At 32.3% G+C, this 18,144-nt stretch overlaps 3 protein-coding genes across 3 annotated transcripts; 1 reads left to right on the top strand and 2 right to left on the bottom strand.

Moving 5' to 3' along the window:
- Positions 1-97: 97 nt before the first annotated feature.
- Positions 98-1,802, top strand: LOC106302223 (transcription repressor MYB5-like). Its single transcript, XM_013738755.1, has 2 exons — positions 98-430; positions 1,343-1,802. The coding sequence occupies exons 1-2, from the start codon at positions 135-137 to the stop codon at positions 1,800-1,802; spliced, it is 756 nt and encodes a 251-aa protein (XP_013594209.1). The 5' UTR covers positions 98-134.
- Positions 1,803-7,488: 5,686 nt separating this feature from the next.
- LOC106302833 (serine/arginine-rich SC35-like splicing factor SCL30A) lies at positions 7,489-10,106 on the bottom strand. The gene is made up of 5 exons (XM_013739263.1): positions 9,968-10,106; positions 9,415-9,579; positions 9,015-9,092; positions 8,023-8,322; positions 7,489-7,942 (listed from the first exon to the last, which is right to left on the bottom strand). The coding sequence occupies exons 2-5, from the start codon at positions 9,558-9,560 to the stop codon at positions 7,681-7,683; spliced, it is 786 nt and encodes a 261-aa protein (XP_013594717.1). The 5' UTR covers positions 9,561-9,579; positions 9,968-10,106; the 3' UTR covers positions 7,489-7,680.
- An 870-nt stretch (positions 10,107-10,976) lies between these two features.
- Positions 10,977-12,646, bottom strand: LOC106294693 (3-hydroxyisobutyryl-CoA hydrolase-like protein 3, mitochondrial). The gene is made up of 6 exons (XM_013730314.1): positions 12,321-12,646; positions 11,990-12,091; positions 11,797-11,861; positions 11,543-11,677; positions 11,366-11,462; positions 10,977-11,279 (listed from the first exon to the last, which is right to left on the bottom strand). Exons 1-6 carry the CDS (start codon positions 12,418-12,420, stop codon positions 11,155-11,157), a joined length of 624 nt encoding a protein of 207 aa, XP_013585768.1. The 5' UTR covers positions 12,421-12,646; the 3' UTR covers positions 10,977-11,154.
- Between the last annotated feature and the right edge of the window lie 5,498 nt (positions 12,647-18,144).

Genomic DNA, 18,144 nt, shown 5'->3' with positions numbered 1-18,144 from the left:
AAAAGGTCGGTAGGTTCGTTGGTAACATCACTAGACTAAGGCCAAGGAAAAGAGGGAGAGAGAAAAGCTAACCAATCAAGAAACTCAAGAGCGATCACCAAACCCTAGAGAGAACTCTGTTGAAGACGGCGAACATGACGTCATCTGGAGGAAAGAAGCAGGTCGTGAAGAAGATGATCCCGTGCTGCATGAAGATGGGGATGAAGAGAGGACCATGGACGGCGGAGGAGGATGAGATTCTTGTTAGCTTCATCAAGAAAGAAGGCGAAGGAAGGTGGAGATCGCTTCCCAAGAGAGCTGGTTTACACCGATGTGGAAAGAGCTGCCGCCTACGGTGGATGAACTATCTCCGGCCGTCTGTAAAACGCGGCGGTATCACTCCCGACGAGGAAGATCTCATCCTCCGCCTTCATCGCCTCCTTGGCAACCGGTGCGAAACATACCTATGTAACGTATATACATATAATCATTCATAAAAAAAAATTTCATTAGTTTTCATATATTAATCAAACGATTTATACAAAAGATCGTAGTTTATATATATGTACGAGGATGTGTGCCACGAATAAACTAGGGTTTCATTTCTTCCACATAAACATCAAGATTCTTGAGAACGTCAGGTGGCCTAGCAGCAGTATTGAACGTTTCTCACACAAGACTACCTGAGGTCGCCAGTTCGATACTTAGGGACAGCGGGGTGGTACTGGGTTAGCTAAAAAGTTAAACCTATACAGTTTAACCGGGCCTCGTGGTCTGGTGGTAAAGGAACCTCGGCTGAGGTGTCCGCCATCACGACTTCGAGCCCCGGCCACAGCGGATTTAACATCCCTTCCGTTGGGGCGCTGGACCCCCTACGGAGGGATAGATGAGAATGTGGCTACCCAGATACCAGAGTTATCAAAAAAAAAAAAAAACATCAAGATTCTTTCATTTGATTACATTTTACTTGGGGTCAGTTTACCACTATATACATATGTATCTAATCTTCTTCTTTTAGACATGTTAACTGTCAAAACTATATATATATATATATTTTGATTGAATTTTCAACAAAAATAATAACCCATTCTTCAGATTCTTATTATTTAATTGAAAATAGTTCTAATTTTCTGGTTCTAAGGTTAGTGTTACTGATGGAGTTTTTTCTTTCTTTCTAATAATCTCTATATATATATTAAGAAAATGTAGAACAAAAAAAAAAAAAAAAATATATATATAGTTAAGAAAATGTAACTAAGATGAGTTATACATATAAGCGTGTTTTATATATTTAGAGAGTAATGGTCGTTGTGTTAAAGTCACATATATGATCATGCTAACTCTATAAATTTTGTGTTGTAAGGTGGTCACTGATCGCGGGAAGGATACCGGGAAGGACTGATAATGAGATTAAGAACTATTGGAACACTCATCTTCGTAAGAAACTCTTAAGTGAAGGCATTGATCCTCAAACCCACAAGCCTCTTGATGCAAAAAATGCTCATCATAAACCCGGAGAAGAAGTTTCCGGTGGACAGAATCTTCTAGAGCCTAATTCTAGTTCTCACACTGATGACACCACCGTTAATAGCGGAAATGAAGCTAGCAAGATCACTTTCAGTGTCTTTGGTGGTGAAGACAACGAAGACTTTGGTTTCTGTTACGATGATAAGTTTTCTTCGTTTCTAAATGCGCTTATCAATGATGATCCTTCTGATAGTAATATTCCATTGTCCCAGCCGTTACGGACGCAAGATTGTACTGGTGCGATTGCTGGAACGTCGTCTAGCTTAGAACATGGCCAGAAATTAGAAGATATATGATTTGATCGATCGTGATGTCTTCTATATCTACCATGCTTCAAGAAGTGTGTAGTCATGTGATTTCAAAGGTCGGTATATATATATGTGTGCTAAGTTGTTTTGTGGCGATCTGTGTGATTACAAAATAAATATATATATATATGTGTAAACATACTCATATAAGTCGGTATATATATGTGTGCTAAGTTGTTTTGCAGCAAGGTTTGAGTTTTGATTCTTGTTTAGTTTTTAATCAAGTGCAATGTGAAAACAAAATTATGATAGAAGATATTTTATTTGTTTAATCTCCATAATAATTGCATCCGTTTGTATAACGTATCTAAAAGGCTACTTAACCCTATTCGGGAAAAGTTTACATACAAAGAGGATGCACTCCACTTTCATGTAATTCTAAATTTGAATCAAAACTCAAACCCTGCCATTCTTAATTTTGTTAATCACGAGTATGTACTTGCATGTATAGATGAAGTCATATGGGTTGTATAATAAGTTGAATACTCTCATTTCTTAAGTGCTTTACATTATCACATATATCTCTATATATATGTTTCTACTTTCTAGTCCAGTGTTTTGATTGATGATTATATATAATTTTATGTTACTAAGATTGTAAGATGTACGTATATACAAACATTTCAATCACACGAATGTATGTAGTTGCATGTATAGATAAATTCACTTAAAAAAAGATGAATTCTCATGTATATATATGGCTTGGTTTGTGTAATAAGTTGAATTCATAGATTATGTAATTCGCATTTAGCTTTATATATGTTTCTACTTTCTAGACTAGTGTTAATTGGTGATTATAATTTCATGTAACTAAAATGCACATATATGCGTAATGCAATGCATTTTATTATGCAGATTCACTGTTTATGTCTACTTCTTCATTATATCTCGTTGGTGACTGGTGGTCCATGCGTTATCATTCCGTTAAATCGAAACAAACACCATGCCGTTTACACACTGAGCCTTTACACGTTTCCTCATTTACGGATTCACAAAAACGCCAGGAAACTAACGTAAGCAAAAGTAGGCCCACATAATCCGTATTGGGCCTAAGTGGCGTTTACTAACCTACTAAAGCCTACGAAATTAGAATATAGACTAAGCTTAATATAATACCACTACATCCAATCGTTACAAGCGTTAGATTAATTGACGTTTACATAAGTTGACCTAAGCGAACTTCGCATGCGAGTGATCTTCTCTTTGACCCTTCGGTCCACATCACAGCAGCAAAATTAAATAACTGTATAACTAAAATCCTCTGGCATAATCAAACGATCTAGACCAAGAAACAATGATATCTTATTGAATAATTTCTTATTATAAGCTGCATTTTTAAGATCTTTTGATTTATTGCTAGACATAGTCATTTGTAGATTGGATACTGGATTTATCTCCTAGATCTCTCGTTGTACCATTAAACGAAAAAAAGTTATGAAGTTGTGACTAGAAAACTCAAGAACAAGATTTCAACGAAGAACATTATAACCGACAAATAAATCGAGTATATCTGTATATGCATAAAATACATAACATTCATGAAACATATACATTCTCATCTGCATATACAGTCACATCTAGTACATGCAATTATGTCAATAATCAAAATAAAATAACAAACAAAATGGATGAGCATTACGTACCGATATGAAGATGCAGACTCATGCCACTCCTCTTGAAGATTTGAACCTTATTATTCAATGTCTCTTCTTGTTGTTTTTGTTAAGGATATTTCAGTTTTTCTTTTCAAATGATATGATATATTGATGGATGTGTCTTGAGGATTTGTAATATTAAATAAGAAATTAGGTTAAAAGAAATGCAAGAATTGACCGGTAGCTTTGGCCATCCGTTCGTGTGTTTCAACGGAAAGTTTGATCTTATTATTTAGAGATAAATCAAATCATAAATGTTATAAATTTTGTTAGGTAGCAACTATGCCAACAAATAGTCTTCATCAGTTTAATTATCTCATATGTGAACGTCTATCTCTTTCTCTCTTGAGAGTTATCGCCAATGCATGTGTCTTTCTACGTCCTTGTCACCTTTCTTTTTTCTTGTTTACAAATGAAAACGATCTCGGTTTTTTTCTCCTTTTCTCCTGGAAGAAACAATTTATCAGTTAAGTTCAGACCATATATGGTCTTTGGTTATGGATAAAGAAGAAGTTTTTACACTAAATTGTATAAACTTGAAGTTATTGATGAGGATAGGTCCTACCTCACATTGTTGTGTATTCCCTGAGCAAAAAAAAATTCTTGGTCATTTAACGTTTTTATTACACTGTCAAGTTTCAAGTTTTTTATTACACTGTCAGACACTTACAACTACAAATGTAGTTTTTGTTGGTTGTTTACACGATTAGCCCTCTACTTTCTCTACTTTTAACAAAATCATTTTTTTATTTTGTTTTTCAGTTCCCAACAAGTTTTGTCGAGGGACAATTTTTTTGAATTTTAAATTATACTCCCTCCGGTTTTTAATATAAGTCGTTTTAGAGAAATTTTTATGTTCCAAATTATATGATGTTTTCGATTTTCTATGTAAAATTTATTAACACTTAATGTTATATGACCAATGATAATATACCTTATATTTTATTATTAGTTGATTTGTGGTTAAATAAATAATTAATGATGTTTTTGTTTAGAAAATATAAAAAATTAATGATTTTCTCAATCTATTTGTACAATTCTAAAACGACTTATATTAAAAAACGGAGGGAGTAATATTTTAAATTTAGAAATGCACGTCAACTTCAAATATTGTGGGTCCCATTATTTGTTATCTTCATCTTCTTTCTACTTAATTTTTTTGATAAAATCAAATCTCATCCTCCTTTTTTGGGCTAAGAACATGTTCACGCTCTTACTTATTTTCTCTCACTATAACAAAAATCAAGAGCTTGTTTGGTAAACTTGTGGTTCCTCCTTCTCCTTCTTTGTATCTTTTTTACCTATGTCTCTGCTTTTGTTGGTGGAGATGCTTGTCTTCGGTGGAAATGCTTGTCATCTCTGTATTGTTGAGATTGACGTTACTGGAGCGACATCGTTATCCTCCTAACTGTATAGGGTTCGCTTGGAAGAATCGGTTTGCAGAAAAGGTCTAATTTTATGCTATGGAAAGAATGACAATCGAGCTAGGCCTGCTCTAGATTTAGGTTCAACGGCGGCGGTTAATCTCGAGGACATGATGCAGTTTTGCAGGAGGTTCTTTGCGGTAGACGAATGTATGGTAAAATTGATGTTGGATGTTTTAGGGGTTTGTGTTGGTGAGATGAATTGTTAACTGAATTCACCAATTCGTAGAGGCTATTTGTGGCAAACATTTACCCAAGCAAATAATTGAACGTGTATTAGAGTTGACTACCTATTGTTGTATGCTGTGTTGGAAAGATACGTACATGTGTACACCTATATGTAGAGCATGATTGACTGCATTTAAGTGTACACATGTACATTATGAAATTGTTGTATATATGTGCATTTGTAAAAGATACGTCCATATGGACAGTAACGCATGTGTACACTATTTGTGTGAATCAGATTATTGTACATGTGCACATGTATTGCATAATGTTTACATAAGATTAACTAACCATAGTAAATTTTCAAAGTGTACACGAGTACAACAAAATTGACCAGGACTGGTGTACATATATATATACAACATATATGATAGTTTTCAGGTGTACACCGAATGTGAAAAAGTCTGATACGCATTATCTCTCAAAGCAGAAAAATATCAATTTAGCTAAGTATTAATTACATCAGCAACATATAAAAACATGTAAAATATAGTACAAAGAATTGGAGAAAATATCACCATCTTCCATATGATTTCTTGTTTATTGGGTTGCAATGGCTTCCTTACCGTGGACAAACATCACGTTGTAGAGAAAACACGAGTCTTGCACAGATGAGGGAAATATTCTTTGACACCATCTTCTTCTCCTCTTTCCGATGGTATATGATGATTCAGGAAAAAAATGAAATAAGTATCATTATTCATAACAAAGTTGTAGATAACTAAATTTGACATTTGGTTCGCTATGACGGCTCTGGTTTGAGTTCAGACTCTGGATACCCGATTGATTCAAGCGGCATTGACAAGACGAAAGCTTTGACCAGCGGAGTAGTATAGTTTGAAGCGGTTAACGAACTCAAAGTAGCACAAAGAATTATCAAACGGTTAATCATGAACCTGAGCGAGTGAGGCGAAGATGATTAACATAATGAATTTCCCAGTGACGGAGGAAGAAGACGAGATGAGGCATATGCCATATAAGCTGATGTAAAGATTGTTATCCATGTCAAGATGAAAGAAAATTTGGGTTAGAAAGATGAACACAAATTTGATAAGGAAGAGACGAGATATGTGGGTCGGTGAGAAAAATAGTAAATTATTGGTGGATGAAAAATGTAATTTGGGCTGTCAATTATAATCTATAAAAGTAAATCCAACGGCTGTAAGCTGTTGTAGATATAAGTCAAATAATTGTTAATAGAACATATATTTAATTATTATAATAATGTTAGTTTGGTCTGAGGGTACAAAGGAGATATTACATGTGTGTTTCTTTTACTTTTCATGATAGAAGTGCCATAGGGGCAAGAACTGACTCGAACTGTAATTAAAAACTAGAAAATTGTCTTTCGGTCTTTCGGTCTTTCGGTGTAATACTTTCTTTAACAACGCAGTTCCATTTTAGTGGATATATTGATGATTACAATAACTACAGTGTAGCTACAATAATCTATCATCTGTTGTTACCTTTCCTCGTTTCAAAAGATAGCAAATACGGTGAAACCTCTATAAATTAATAATGTTGGGATTACACCAAACTATATTTTTTTATTAATTTATTGAAATATTAATTTATCGATATACTAATTGAACCAAAAACTCAATTTGGGACTATAAAATTATATTATTTTATAGAAATTTTAGTGTATATTAATTTATAGAGTATTAATTTAAAGAGGTTATACTGTATGTCCATTTATTTGATACCTCATGGTTTTCTCAATTCGAAAAGTATGATCTCTGTTTCAAAATGTGAAGCAGTTCAAGCCTTAATCTAAAGACCCACAGATAGAAGTTGAAGTTGAATAACTTGATAATCTCTGCAGAAAATAGCTTGAAAGTGCAATTAGGCCTACTGAAAACCCGTGGTCCGGAACAGATATACCTGGACAATTTTAAGGTATCCGGATCCGAATCTTTATCCGGCGGATCTATAATTTTACTATCCTTATCCGGATACGGGGTTCTCAGATATCCAGGTGTCAGATATCCTTCTAAAAATTGTAATATCCGGCGGATATCCGGATCCGGATTTGGATTCTTAAAATAAATAGAAAATAATATTAATATATATAAAATATGAACAATAATTTAAAAATAAAAATATATATAATGTTTTAATTATTTCTATGTATAATATTACATAAAATTTATGTATACTATTATAAAAATAAAAATATATTAAATAAAATTAATTTTTATATATAAATATTACTATTTTTGAAATATTTATTAATAAAACTTATGGATCCGGATATCCAGACTAAAAAATTAAGATATTCGGATCCAACATTTTACTATCTGGATTTTTGGATCGGATTATCTAGGATAAAAGTTCGAGGCCTGGATGAGAACTAAAGAGATAAGATGACAAAAACACATATGCAACTACATCGTCATGTCTTAACATCATACGCGGATCAAACATAAAGCAAAGAAGTATCAAGAGAACCGTCTTTAAACAAAGAAATAAAGCAAGAGGTTCCAACCTAGTTGCAAACAAATATCTGATAACGCATAGCTAACAAACAAGACTGCATAAACTGATGGACAGAGAGAATCACTGGCTTGGAGAACGGTCTCCATTCCTTTCTCCACGAGGGCTTGGGCTCCTACTCTGCCTAGGAACCGGGTTCCTGGCTTGTTCAGGAGTGTAGCTCCTGTTCCTTCTCGGGCTCACGCTTCTTCTTGGGCTCCTGCTCCCGCTGTAGCTTTTCTTCGCCTTCTCATGACTTCCACTGCGAGCCCTTGAGCCATTGCGTGGTGGTGAGCGAGAGTATGACCTCTCCTTCTCGTATCGTCTCTCCTGTGGTGAGACAGACCTGTGATAAAACAGAGTTGGATTATAAGAGAGAACTGTACAGACACATTCCGACAGCATGAAGTTCAGACAGGCATATACCTAGACTGATGTCTTTTAGGAGGAGGAGAATTATACTCGCGGCTACGTGATCGCGTTCTACCACCACGTCGAGGGGGTGGAGAACGAGAGTAGCGAGGAGGAGAACGTCTTCTGTCATTGAATCTGTTGCTCCTACCACCTCGATCCCTTGTTCTCATTTCAGTTGGCTTCTTCCTGTTCTCTTCTGCAAATACAACGGTCAGCTCGCGACCAAGAAGAAGATAGCCTTCCATGTGATGTTTTGCCTCCGCAGCATCAGCAGGGTCCACATACTGAATGAAACCAAACCCCCTTGGATCTCTGCAACAAATCAAAAAAAAAACAAATCTCAAGACTATGAAGCAAAAACAAAGTGACCATGGAAGATTTATCACTATGACTAGAAAACTTTGGCATTACAATCTCCTGCAATAGAAGCCACCATGAAAAAAGCAATCACTTGCCTGCAAATTTTCAGAATAAAGAAGACTTCTCCAAGACTTGATATATCTTGAAATTGAACTCAAACTCAACTTCCTTCAAAACCTTCACTACCATAACATCTTCCCAAAGAACTCTAATTACTTCATTGGTCTCTTCACTGTTAAACCTCAACAACTTCAATAAACACACTTTAAGAGTGATCGAACACGGAACATATCGCTACATTATTCCCCTAAAATGACTAGAAGACTGTGAATTTTGAAGGATACTATAAGACTAAGGAAGGATACTATACTTACTAACGCTGAATATTCAAATATGGACAAAAAGCTTTTCAAAGCTCCCAAAGAAAAAAAATGATATAAAAGGGAGATTTACACATCAAGGCAATCAAGAACTGCAAATGTGAAGAAGTAGGAATAGCTATGAACAAGCAGGAATCAGAAAAGGTGGTCTATGAAGTAAAAGAAAACGATAAGAAGAGACAAGATCTAGTTGAAGCAAAAGTAAAATAACGCCTTGGGTGTATTAACAATATAATGTACTAACTACTGACTGAGCATGCTCACCCGGTATAATAATCCCTTGGAAGGTAGATGTCCTTGACAGGACCGAACTGCTCAAATGGCCTCCTAAGGTCCTCTTGCCTGGAGAAAACAGAGAAGGGTAAGCACAAGTTAATAAATACTAATAGCTAAGAAAAAAACAGAGTCACAGAAATCTGAAAACAAAATGGTTCATACATACGCTATCTTAAAACAGTACATCTAATGAGCCACAAAACAAGCATAAACAGAGCCAAACACATCTATAAAAAAATGATGGTCATACATCAGCTTCTTTTTTCTTAAATCAGACAAGCTAAATAAGGAGACACAGAATCATTACAAGGCCATGAAAGCATTGCATAGATATCGTATAAAATAATCTCATTATCAGCGAGAAAAAGAGGAAGAATAAAGAATAAACCTGCAATCATGACGAAGGTTGCGAACCAAAAGACTGGTTGGGAGATCCCTGTCACGACCCCCACCGTAACGGCCACGGGGACTAGGGCTCCGTCCCCTCCTCCCATAGCCCCTTGGTGGTGATGGTGTGTAGCTCCTTCCCCTCATTGATTCTAGACTTGAATCTCTTTAAACATCAAGCAAACAAACATAAACTAAGTTAGACAATGTACCACACATGATTGGATGCTTAAGAAATAGAAGACAAAATAAAAGCTAACCAACTTCAAATTCACCAATCCTAACCCGTAAAAACAATAATCCAGACGAAGAACTCAGGAATTACAGAACATGAAAAAACAACTAACATATGCTTACTCAGCTAAAGCCAATATAGTTTTTCCCCAATTGAATTGCAATTAACATTAAAGATTCAACCTTTCAGCTAACATTCAACGAAGATTACAAAATCTGAGAAAAATTTGATAAATTTCGAAAGTTTTTTTACATATGATAAACGTTGCAATCGTTAATCTACGATAAGAAGAAGCAGGAGAGCCTATACAGCATCTTACCAAAGCTAAGAAAGTATTGGACGAACGACGAATGGCGAAGAAACCCACAGAGGAAGCGGCGCGGAAGGAAGTGGAGAAGAGAGACGATGAGAGATTAGGGTTTTCTTCAATCTTTATTTATTTGTTTTTCTTTTCATTATGTTTTGCTCTCAAGTCCTTTCTTTTGTTATCTTTATCAACTTTTGCCTCCAAATCTTTCCGACACTTTAGTTTTACACCCATACTTTATAACTCTACTTTATATACCATACCTGTAGATCCATTATAAATTTATAATGGTAATCTTCCCAATTTTGTTATTAATCCAACTAGGGGTTGGACCGCCCTACGGGCGGGTGAATTTACAATAAAAATATTTAATATTTTAATTTTATAAAACATTTAAAAATACTAAATATGTTTTTTTAATTTAAAGTTATATTGTAAATTTTATTAAAATTTGTTGGTTTGAGTTGAAAGAATCACTAATGGATTTTTAGTGTACATAAAACTATTAAATAAAAAAATTAAGAAAAATGTAATGATTTATATTTGTTCTTTTGATTTTTATTTCAGTTTGATATAGTTAAAGAAAATCTAAAATAAAAACAACTGATACATTTTCTAAGAGTTTCAAATTTTAATATTTACACTAATTATTTCACACGATATTAATTAATCCTTTTCCAAGATAAATAAATTGAAAATATAATGTAATGTAATAAAATTATAAAAATATATATTTTAAAGTACTATATAAATCGTTTCAATAAAGCCATAGATAATAATTTGTATATTTTATTTAACAAAAAAATGAAGTTTTATTTATTTTTAAGATTTTATTAATTATCTTTTGTAAATTATTTTAGAATTTGTTGAACTTTGTCTTATAACAAAATTATTTGTTGGAAATTTTGCTCTTGCTAATTGACAATATTTTAAATTGAAGTTTAGTTGAGTTTCATACCACATTATATCATATAATTTATTTCAAAAAAATTAGAATGAACCAAACCGTATTTAACCAAAATAACTTAAATGTAGTGTAACCATTAATAATTTGAAAATTAAGATGAATCTAACCTTATACAAATACTTTCTGTAAAACAAAAATTTCTTCAAAGACTAAACCAAAAGAAATAGTTCAATCCTTTAATATTTTTTTTTTGTGTTGGCTGTTTTGGTGTTTTTGTTTGTTTGGATCATTTTCACGTGCTAGTATTAGTACGATGTTGGTAAAAAAAAATATTAGCATGATGCTGTTGGGAATCTAGAAAGTTGAATTGTAGCGGATGCTTTAGGATTCTTTTTCCAGTTAAACCAAGATAAGCACCTGCAGATATTATTGGGCAACAAAAGTTTCATTTGGGAAATCAACACGTAAATAGCAGCCAGTTACAGAATTTCATATGAACATACCAACAGATCCTCCCCCAGGGCTATGAGCTGCTATATATGAAAACCCGACATCTGGGAACAACAAAATTCCATTTTCCGGCATGGCTAGAACCGTCCTCTGAAATATAAAACAAAAATATAAAAAAGAGTTCACATTGTATACAAAAAAGTACAGACCAAGTCTTGATCTGTTTTTACCTCTGTTATCACACGGTATCGACCATGTCCGGAAAGGCCAAGGCTAAATCCCATTGTTATTCCATCCATTAGGGAGATATATGGCTTTTTGTAACCAGCAATTGCGCATATCAGAGTATATTCTGCTATAAATACCTAAGGAAGTAAAATCTCAAAGTTGGAAACATGCTAAAAAATTAATAAAAAACACTAAGAATTTGGAAAAGATTATGAATCATCATTTGCAATTGGTTAAACATGATTTATTGACAAATCTTTTGCACAAGAGGTGTGTTTTTGTCCTTTTGGATTTCTGCAGCAACTCCTTTAATATCCATCCCTGCAACATATTTCATAAATGGTGGTCCGTCACTCCAATGACAAAGATTTCTGATTTCGCATGAGGAGTGTTAAGGCCAGATGCAACAACAAATTCCACATAAATACGAGCAAAAGATTTGCATTTACCAGCACAAAAGGCACGAGGTGTGCTGCATTCAATGATGACACATTTGACTCTTGGATCAGATTCCCATTCGTCAAGGAAGCTTTTATACTTCAAATCCATTTCTGTAATATCATAAAAAAAAGATGACCACCTAAGCTTACTTGTCAGATTGAGTTCATATCTGAAACATCCCATCCGAAAAAAGATTCCTCTTTTCAAACCCGTTTCAACAATTTGAGTTCTCTAATATAAATCCCAAAAGGGTAATCAAATTTCATAAATCTCACAGATGTTAATGATTCTGCAACTTTTTAATAGGATCTTGAAATTAGTACACAGCGAAAACGTTACCTAGATTCATGGCGTTAAGAGCTTTGGTTCGATCGAGAGTGATGACAGCGATCGGATAAACGTTTACTTTAACGAACTCGTCGCCGCCAGCTCCGGCCATTGCTGAGAAGGTCCGACGATCGGAGAGTGAGAATCTGAGGATGTGATGGGAAGAAGAGAAGGTGGATGAGTATTTGGGGAAAAGTATGCGATGGGCAGAAGAAGCTAGCGCAAAAGTTTTGAGCACTCGTGGTGAAATCACAGGCTCCGACGATCAGAGAAGACGAAAAAGGTAGAGGCGATGAGAATGAAGAGGTTCGACGGATTCTTCGAGGTTTCACTTTTGTGTCCAAACAAAACGACACAAAACTCTAATAAAGCCCAATAACCTCAACGGATGAAGCCCACCACGATCGGACAAAACAACACCGCGAGCGTCTGACGTGTCTAAAACCTTGTCCCTGATTGGCCTGAATAAAGAATCTGACGTGGCACGCTGTATGCTCTCTATATGTTGCTTTTAGTATTGTGATAGTGTGAGAATAATATTTTAAACGGTTGTGTACAATTTGTCAATCTAGTTATGGTGGGAGTAATTTAGAAGATCTGAATGGTGTTAGTGAAAGTTGAATTTATTTAATGTTAAAAAATTTATATTGCCTAATACATATGTTTCATCTTAATTGTCATTTTAGATTTGTGCAAACATATTACATTTAATTTTTATATTTTCCACCTCATTACCTATACACATTACCACATTTCAACAAATAGAAAAATATGCAGGAGAATATAAAAGATCATATAATATATAAAACTAATAATTTTTGTATCGAAATTCTAAAACGACACTTGTTTAAAAAAAAGTTTGCTCTACAACGACAATTAGAATAAAAGGAAAGGAGTATTGACTATTGATTTATAGATTTTTTCATGTTCTTACTATAACATAGTGTTTGTTCTGATGATTATAAAATTTTATACGAAACTTATTGTTATAAAAAATGTTCATATTTTAATGATTATCTAAATATATTAAAATTAATATCATTAGAATTTTATTTTAACAACTTAATTCATAAGATAGTATTTTTAAAATACTTCATACATCTCTAAGATTCTTAAAATGGCCATACCAAATTATTTTCATTAAAAAAATATTTTCCTGAAAAAATTTAATATACAAAATTTTTGCAAGCTCTTTCATAATTTAACAAATATCTCAACCTTTAAAATTAACCAAATATATATAAATTCAATCCCCACTAACTAAGTATTAATTAAAACTGATTTGATAAATTTTATTTATATAAAATGGAACTTAGATATTTAAATATAAAATGTTATGATTATGTTTTGTTATATGCAAAATCATATAACTATATTATTTATATATGTTATTTGTTATAATCTTTATCCATTGATAAAAAACTGTTCATCTTTGTTTTATGAAATACTCTTCAAATTTAAAATTAACAAAATTATTTTTTGTTTAAAATAAAAATAATATTAAAAATAAAATGATATTAAATATTGTGACTCAAGGGGTAAAAGAGAAATACTAAAAACATAACAAAAACTCTAGGAACAACCATATCAGTAAATTTCTAAGCTAGAGGTTCTGAACTAATTTATATTAATATTTTGATGTAATTTATTTATTTGATGAAATTTAAATTTTTTTTAATAGAACCATTTAAAATATGCATGTGTTGCTAGAGCTTTTCTTTCTAACATTTTCTAGTTTTTCTTTCTCACATGCTCTAGTTTTTCTTTATTTTATTACTTAGATATCATATGAAAAACTACATGTGGAAAGCTAAAATGTGAAGGATAAAAATTCAAGATCTGATACAAATATTCAAAATTTGACTACAATTTTGAATCAAAAAGATCTTTATAATGAAAAACAGTTAAACTAAAATATTTTATTTAGCACATTTTTATTAGAAGATTTAACTTGTATGAATCACTATTGGTTTAATATTACTAACAAAAATAATTTCAATACGATAAGATTATATGTGTATACATGATTTCAAATTTATTAATTATATATAATATAAGTTAATGTTTATGAAAACAATTGTATTCACAAATATGAGTAGTGTTTTAGATTCAGTATTTATACATGAGAGTTGTTTAATTAATAACATAGATACCAATTACGAGCAAACACATAAATTAATTAATGAGATATCAGGATCTGTATATTTTGTGCACAAATATGGTACTAGTTATAGATGGGATATCTCTCTCGAATGATATGTTATGTATTTTCAGATGGCATAAAGTTTTCATCAACTGTTTTCAAATCAAATATGGCATTCCTAAATGTAGACCCATGATGGGTTGCATGGATGAAACGAATACACTAGAATACACTGAGATATTTGAACATTGTTTATATTGGCCAAATATCAATCTCATGCCAGAATCTGGTCTCAAACGAGATAGATTCTAAGTCACCAAAAGAGCCACCCAACATCATAGAATTGTTGTTGTTGCGAAGAGTATGTGCTTGCATCTAAATGATGTTTGTGTGCTTAAAAACTATTAAGGTCGATGATTTGGATCATATGACTGATTGAAACCAAAAGAATAGTACTCTCATGAAGAGGAATTTTGATAGGAAGAGACTCTCTTACAACTAGAAGGAAAATGGAAGACAATTGAGAAATCTCTTTGGAACCCCCAATAGTTGAAAAGATTCTTCGGAAACACTCGAAAATTTTCATATTCGGCTGGACCATGGATTGAAAAAGTAAGGTTTCCACCAAGGAATCCAGAGCAAGCGAGGTTATTATAAGGCAGAGCAAGCGAGAGTAATAGATCTGGCTTAGATATAGCAGGAGCCACAAAGGAGGATGTGATGCGTCTTCAAAAGGAACGGCGAGCCGTTATAATATATCCTTAAGTTTAGCTTCTATTAATCAATATAAAACATCGAATATCATAAGATATGAGAGAACTCTAATAGATCACTCTACTTGAAATGAACCATTTTATCTTAGGGAATGATGCTATGGACCTGGTCATTGGCTACACCTAAGATGACTTAAAAGGGTTCAACCTTTCATATTCTCTTTTTTATTTGTGAGCAACTGTATTAAGGAGGGTGTCAAAAGATTCACGAACAAATCCAATACACGTCAGTAAGCTACATGCGTAACATACTGAAGATATCCTCCTGGCCCAGCATGCGTGTGAATCCCAATTATTGCCACATTCTTATCACGTAAAGATCACCATATATACATGACATACTTAAAGCTTATCTAACGTTCTCATCAGTTAATCACACTATTTCACTTTCAATTCCGTGTTAGTTAGCTCATATGTTCTAATGCCTACGGTATTCATAAACCACAAACACTATGCTTAAATATCACGGAATTGATTCTGAAAGACACTTATACGGAGTAGCGGAGGCAGAAATTATTTTTGTCGGGGGCATCTATATTAAAATAAAATATTTAGAGTGGGGCATATAGATTGAGCTTAATAACTTTACACAAATTTTGTTGGGTCCAATGGCCCCCATCTTGTTCTATGTGTCCAATGGCCCCCATCTTGTTCTATGTGGCTCCACACTGCTTATAACCCACTCTCCAAACTCAAAACCTCAAATCTAAACCTTAAGTATATATTAGTTATCCGGTTATAAGTGTCATTTACTTTTTTTTTAATTAAATGAATTTTGGTCATTTGACCCTTATGTAATATATTTGTGATAAAAATTATTTTTGGGACTATCCTATGAATATTTCTTTAGTTGTAATAAGTAGGTATGGTATACTTGCTTTATGAATTATGAAACTAATGTTTTCAAGTTGTTTTTTTTTCTTGAAGGCGTTTCAAAGTTGGTTAATATCTTATTAATGTAGTTTTTTAAATAATAGAAATTTCTCTAGCAACTTAAGATAACAATGTTTAAATAAAAATAATAAAATATAATTAATATACAATCCTCTTTATTTTTTATTAAATATGAATTTGTAATCTTCAAGAATTAAAATTTGATATCAAATTAAAAGTCTATGTGTGGATTCTTATATATGCAATATAGTTTGGATTTTATTTTAAATAAGTTACTCATAAAAATCCATTATAATTAATTTCAAGTTATTATTTATAGAAATATTTTTAAAGTTATTTAGGTGTGATTATCCAATCATTAATTCTAAATTCTACCATATTGGTCTATAATAAATATTTGATTTTTGGCTTTAGTCATTTACTGATGAATATCTTTTCGACTTCATTTCAAATGACACCATATACAAAGATTTAATTAATTATGTAGTTTTGAATAATGTTTTATTTTAATGAATTATTTGAAATCTTAATTGAAAAACACTATAATTAGAAATATGTGATACCTGATTTACAACTATAAGATCTAAAAACATTTAATTTCAAAACATAATTTTAAATCATTGAATGAATAGTACCAAATTAGGGTTAAATTTAAAATTTATTAAAATTCATCATTGAATAACACCTATTTAGTTGTAAATAACCTTAAATTCGATTTTAGTCACACTAAATTTTAAAACATAATTTAAAACCATTAAATGAATAGTACCAAATTATGGTTAAATTAAACTCTTTTAAATAATACCTCTTTAACCACTAAATTTTAAAACTATTAAATATAATATCCAATAATATTAAACTTTAAAATAATTTCATAAATTGAAAAAGCAACATATAGTCGTTGGATTTTTTTTTTTTTTAACCTGGGGGTATCCCAGACCTCCGGAGAGGCCCAGACTAATCCCCAAGGGGAGGTGCAGCCCACGGATAGACTCTCTCTCTGGGTATTCAAATGGGCCCTAAAGCATAGACCCATATCCGTGTGGGTGACAGGATGGACAGTTCGCCACCGCCTGGCGTTGAACCCGTGAGCATGACAATTGACCTCCAAGATCCTAACCAAGCGAGCTACCTCATCCCGTCTGGTCGTTGGATTTTGATTGTATTGAATTCATCTTTCTTTTTTTTGAACAAAGAACAATATTTTTCTTAAACTTCATCCCAAAGATGTCTTTAACATAAATCTATCTATACTAATAAAAGGGAGCTTTTGAGGCTCCATAGAGCGTCCACATCAGCAAAAAAACTTCTCCCGAAAGATGACACGTGGCATAAACTATAGTTTTACATTTTAATATTACTAATTTTCGAAAATTATAAATAATATGTAAACATAAAACATAAAAAATGGAAAAACTACATTAAACATATGTAAAATTCCCTTTTTTCACTTAAAAAAAAGACGGTTTATCTCCATAATGTAACATTACCGTTTTATAAAAAAAAACAAAAAACATTATATATAATTTCGAAAATAATAAATATATGTAAACATACAACATAAAAAATGAAAATACTACATTAAACATATGTAAGATTACCATTTTACATTTTTATTTAAAAAAAATAAAATATAAACATACAACATAAAAAATGGAAAAACTAAATTAAACATATGTAAGATTACCATTTTTCATTAAAAAAGACGGTTTATCTCCATAATGTAACATTACTATTTTATAGAAAAAAAACATTATATATAATTTCAAAAATAATCTATGTTAATCCCTAGTCTATACTAATAAAAGAGACCTTTTGAGGCTCCAGGGTACGTCCACATCAGCGAAAAAAACTTCTCCCGAAAGATGACACATGGCATAAACTATAGTTTTACATTTTAATATTACTAATTTTCGAAAATTATAAATAATATGTAAACATACAGCATAAAAAATGGAAAAACTACATTAAATCTATAATAATAAAAGAAACCTTTTGAGGCTCCATAGAGCGTCCACATCAGCAA

Source organism: Brassica oleracea, chromosome C1 (assembly GCF_000695525.1).
Source record: "Brassica oleracea var. oleracea cultivar TO1000 chromosome C1, BOL, whole genome shotgun sequence".
Taxonomy (NCBI): domain Eukaryota; kingdom Viridiplantae; phylum Streptophyta; class Magnoliopsida; order Brassicales; family Brassicaceae; genus Brassica; species Brassica oleracea.
The sequence above is the reverse complement of the archived record's forward strand: the minus strand, read 5'-3'. Positions and strand labels throughout refer to the sequence as shown.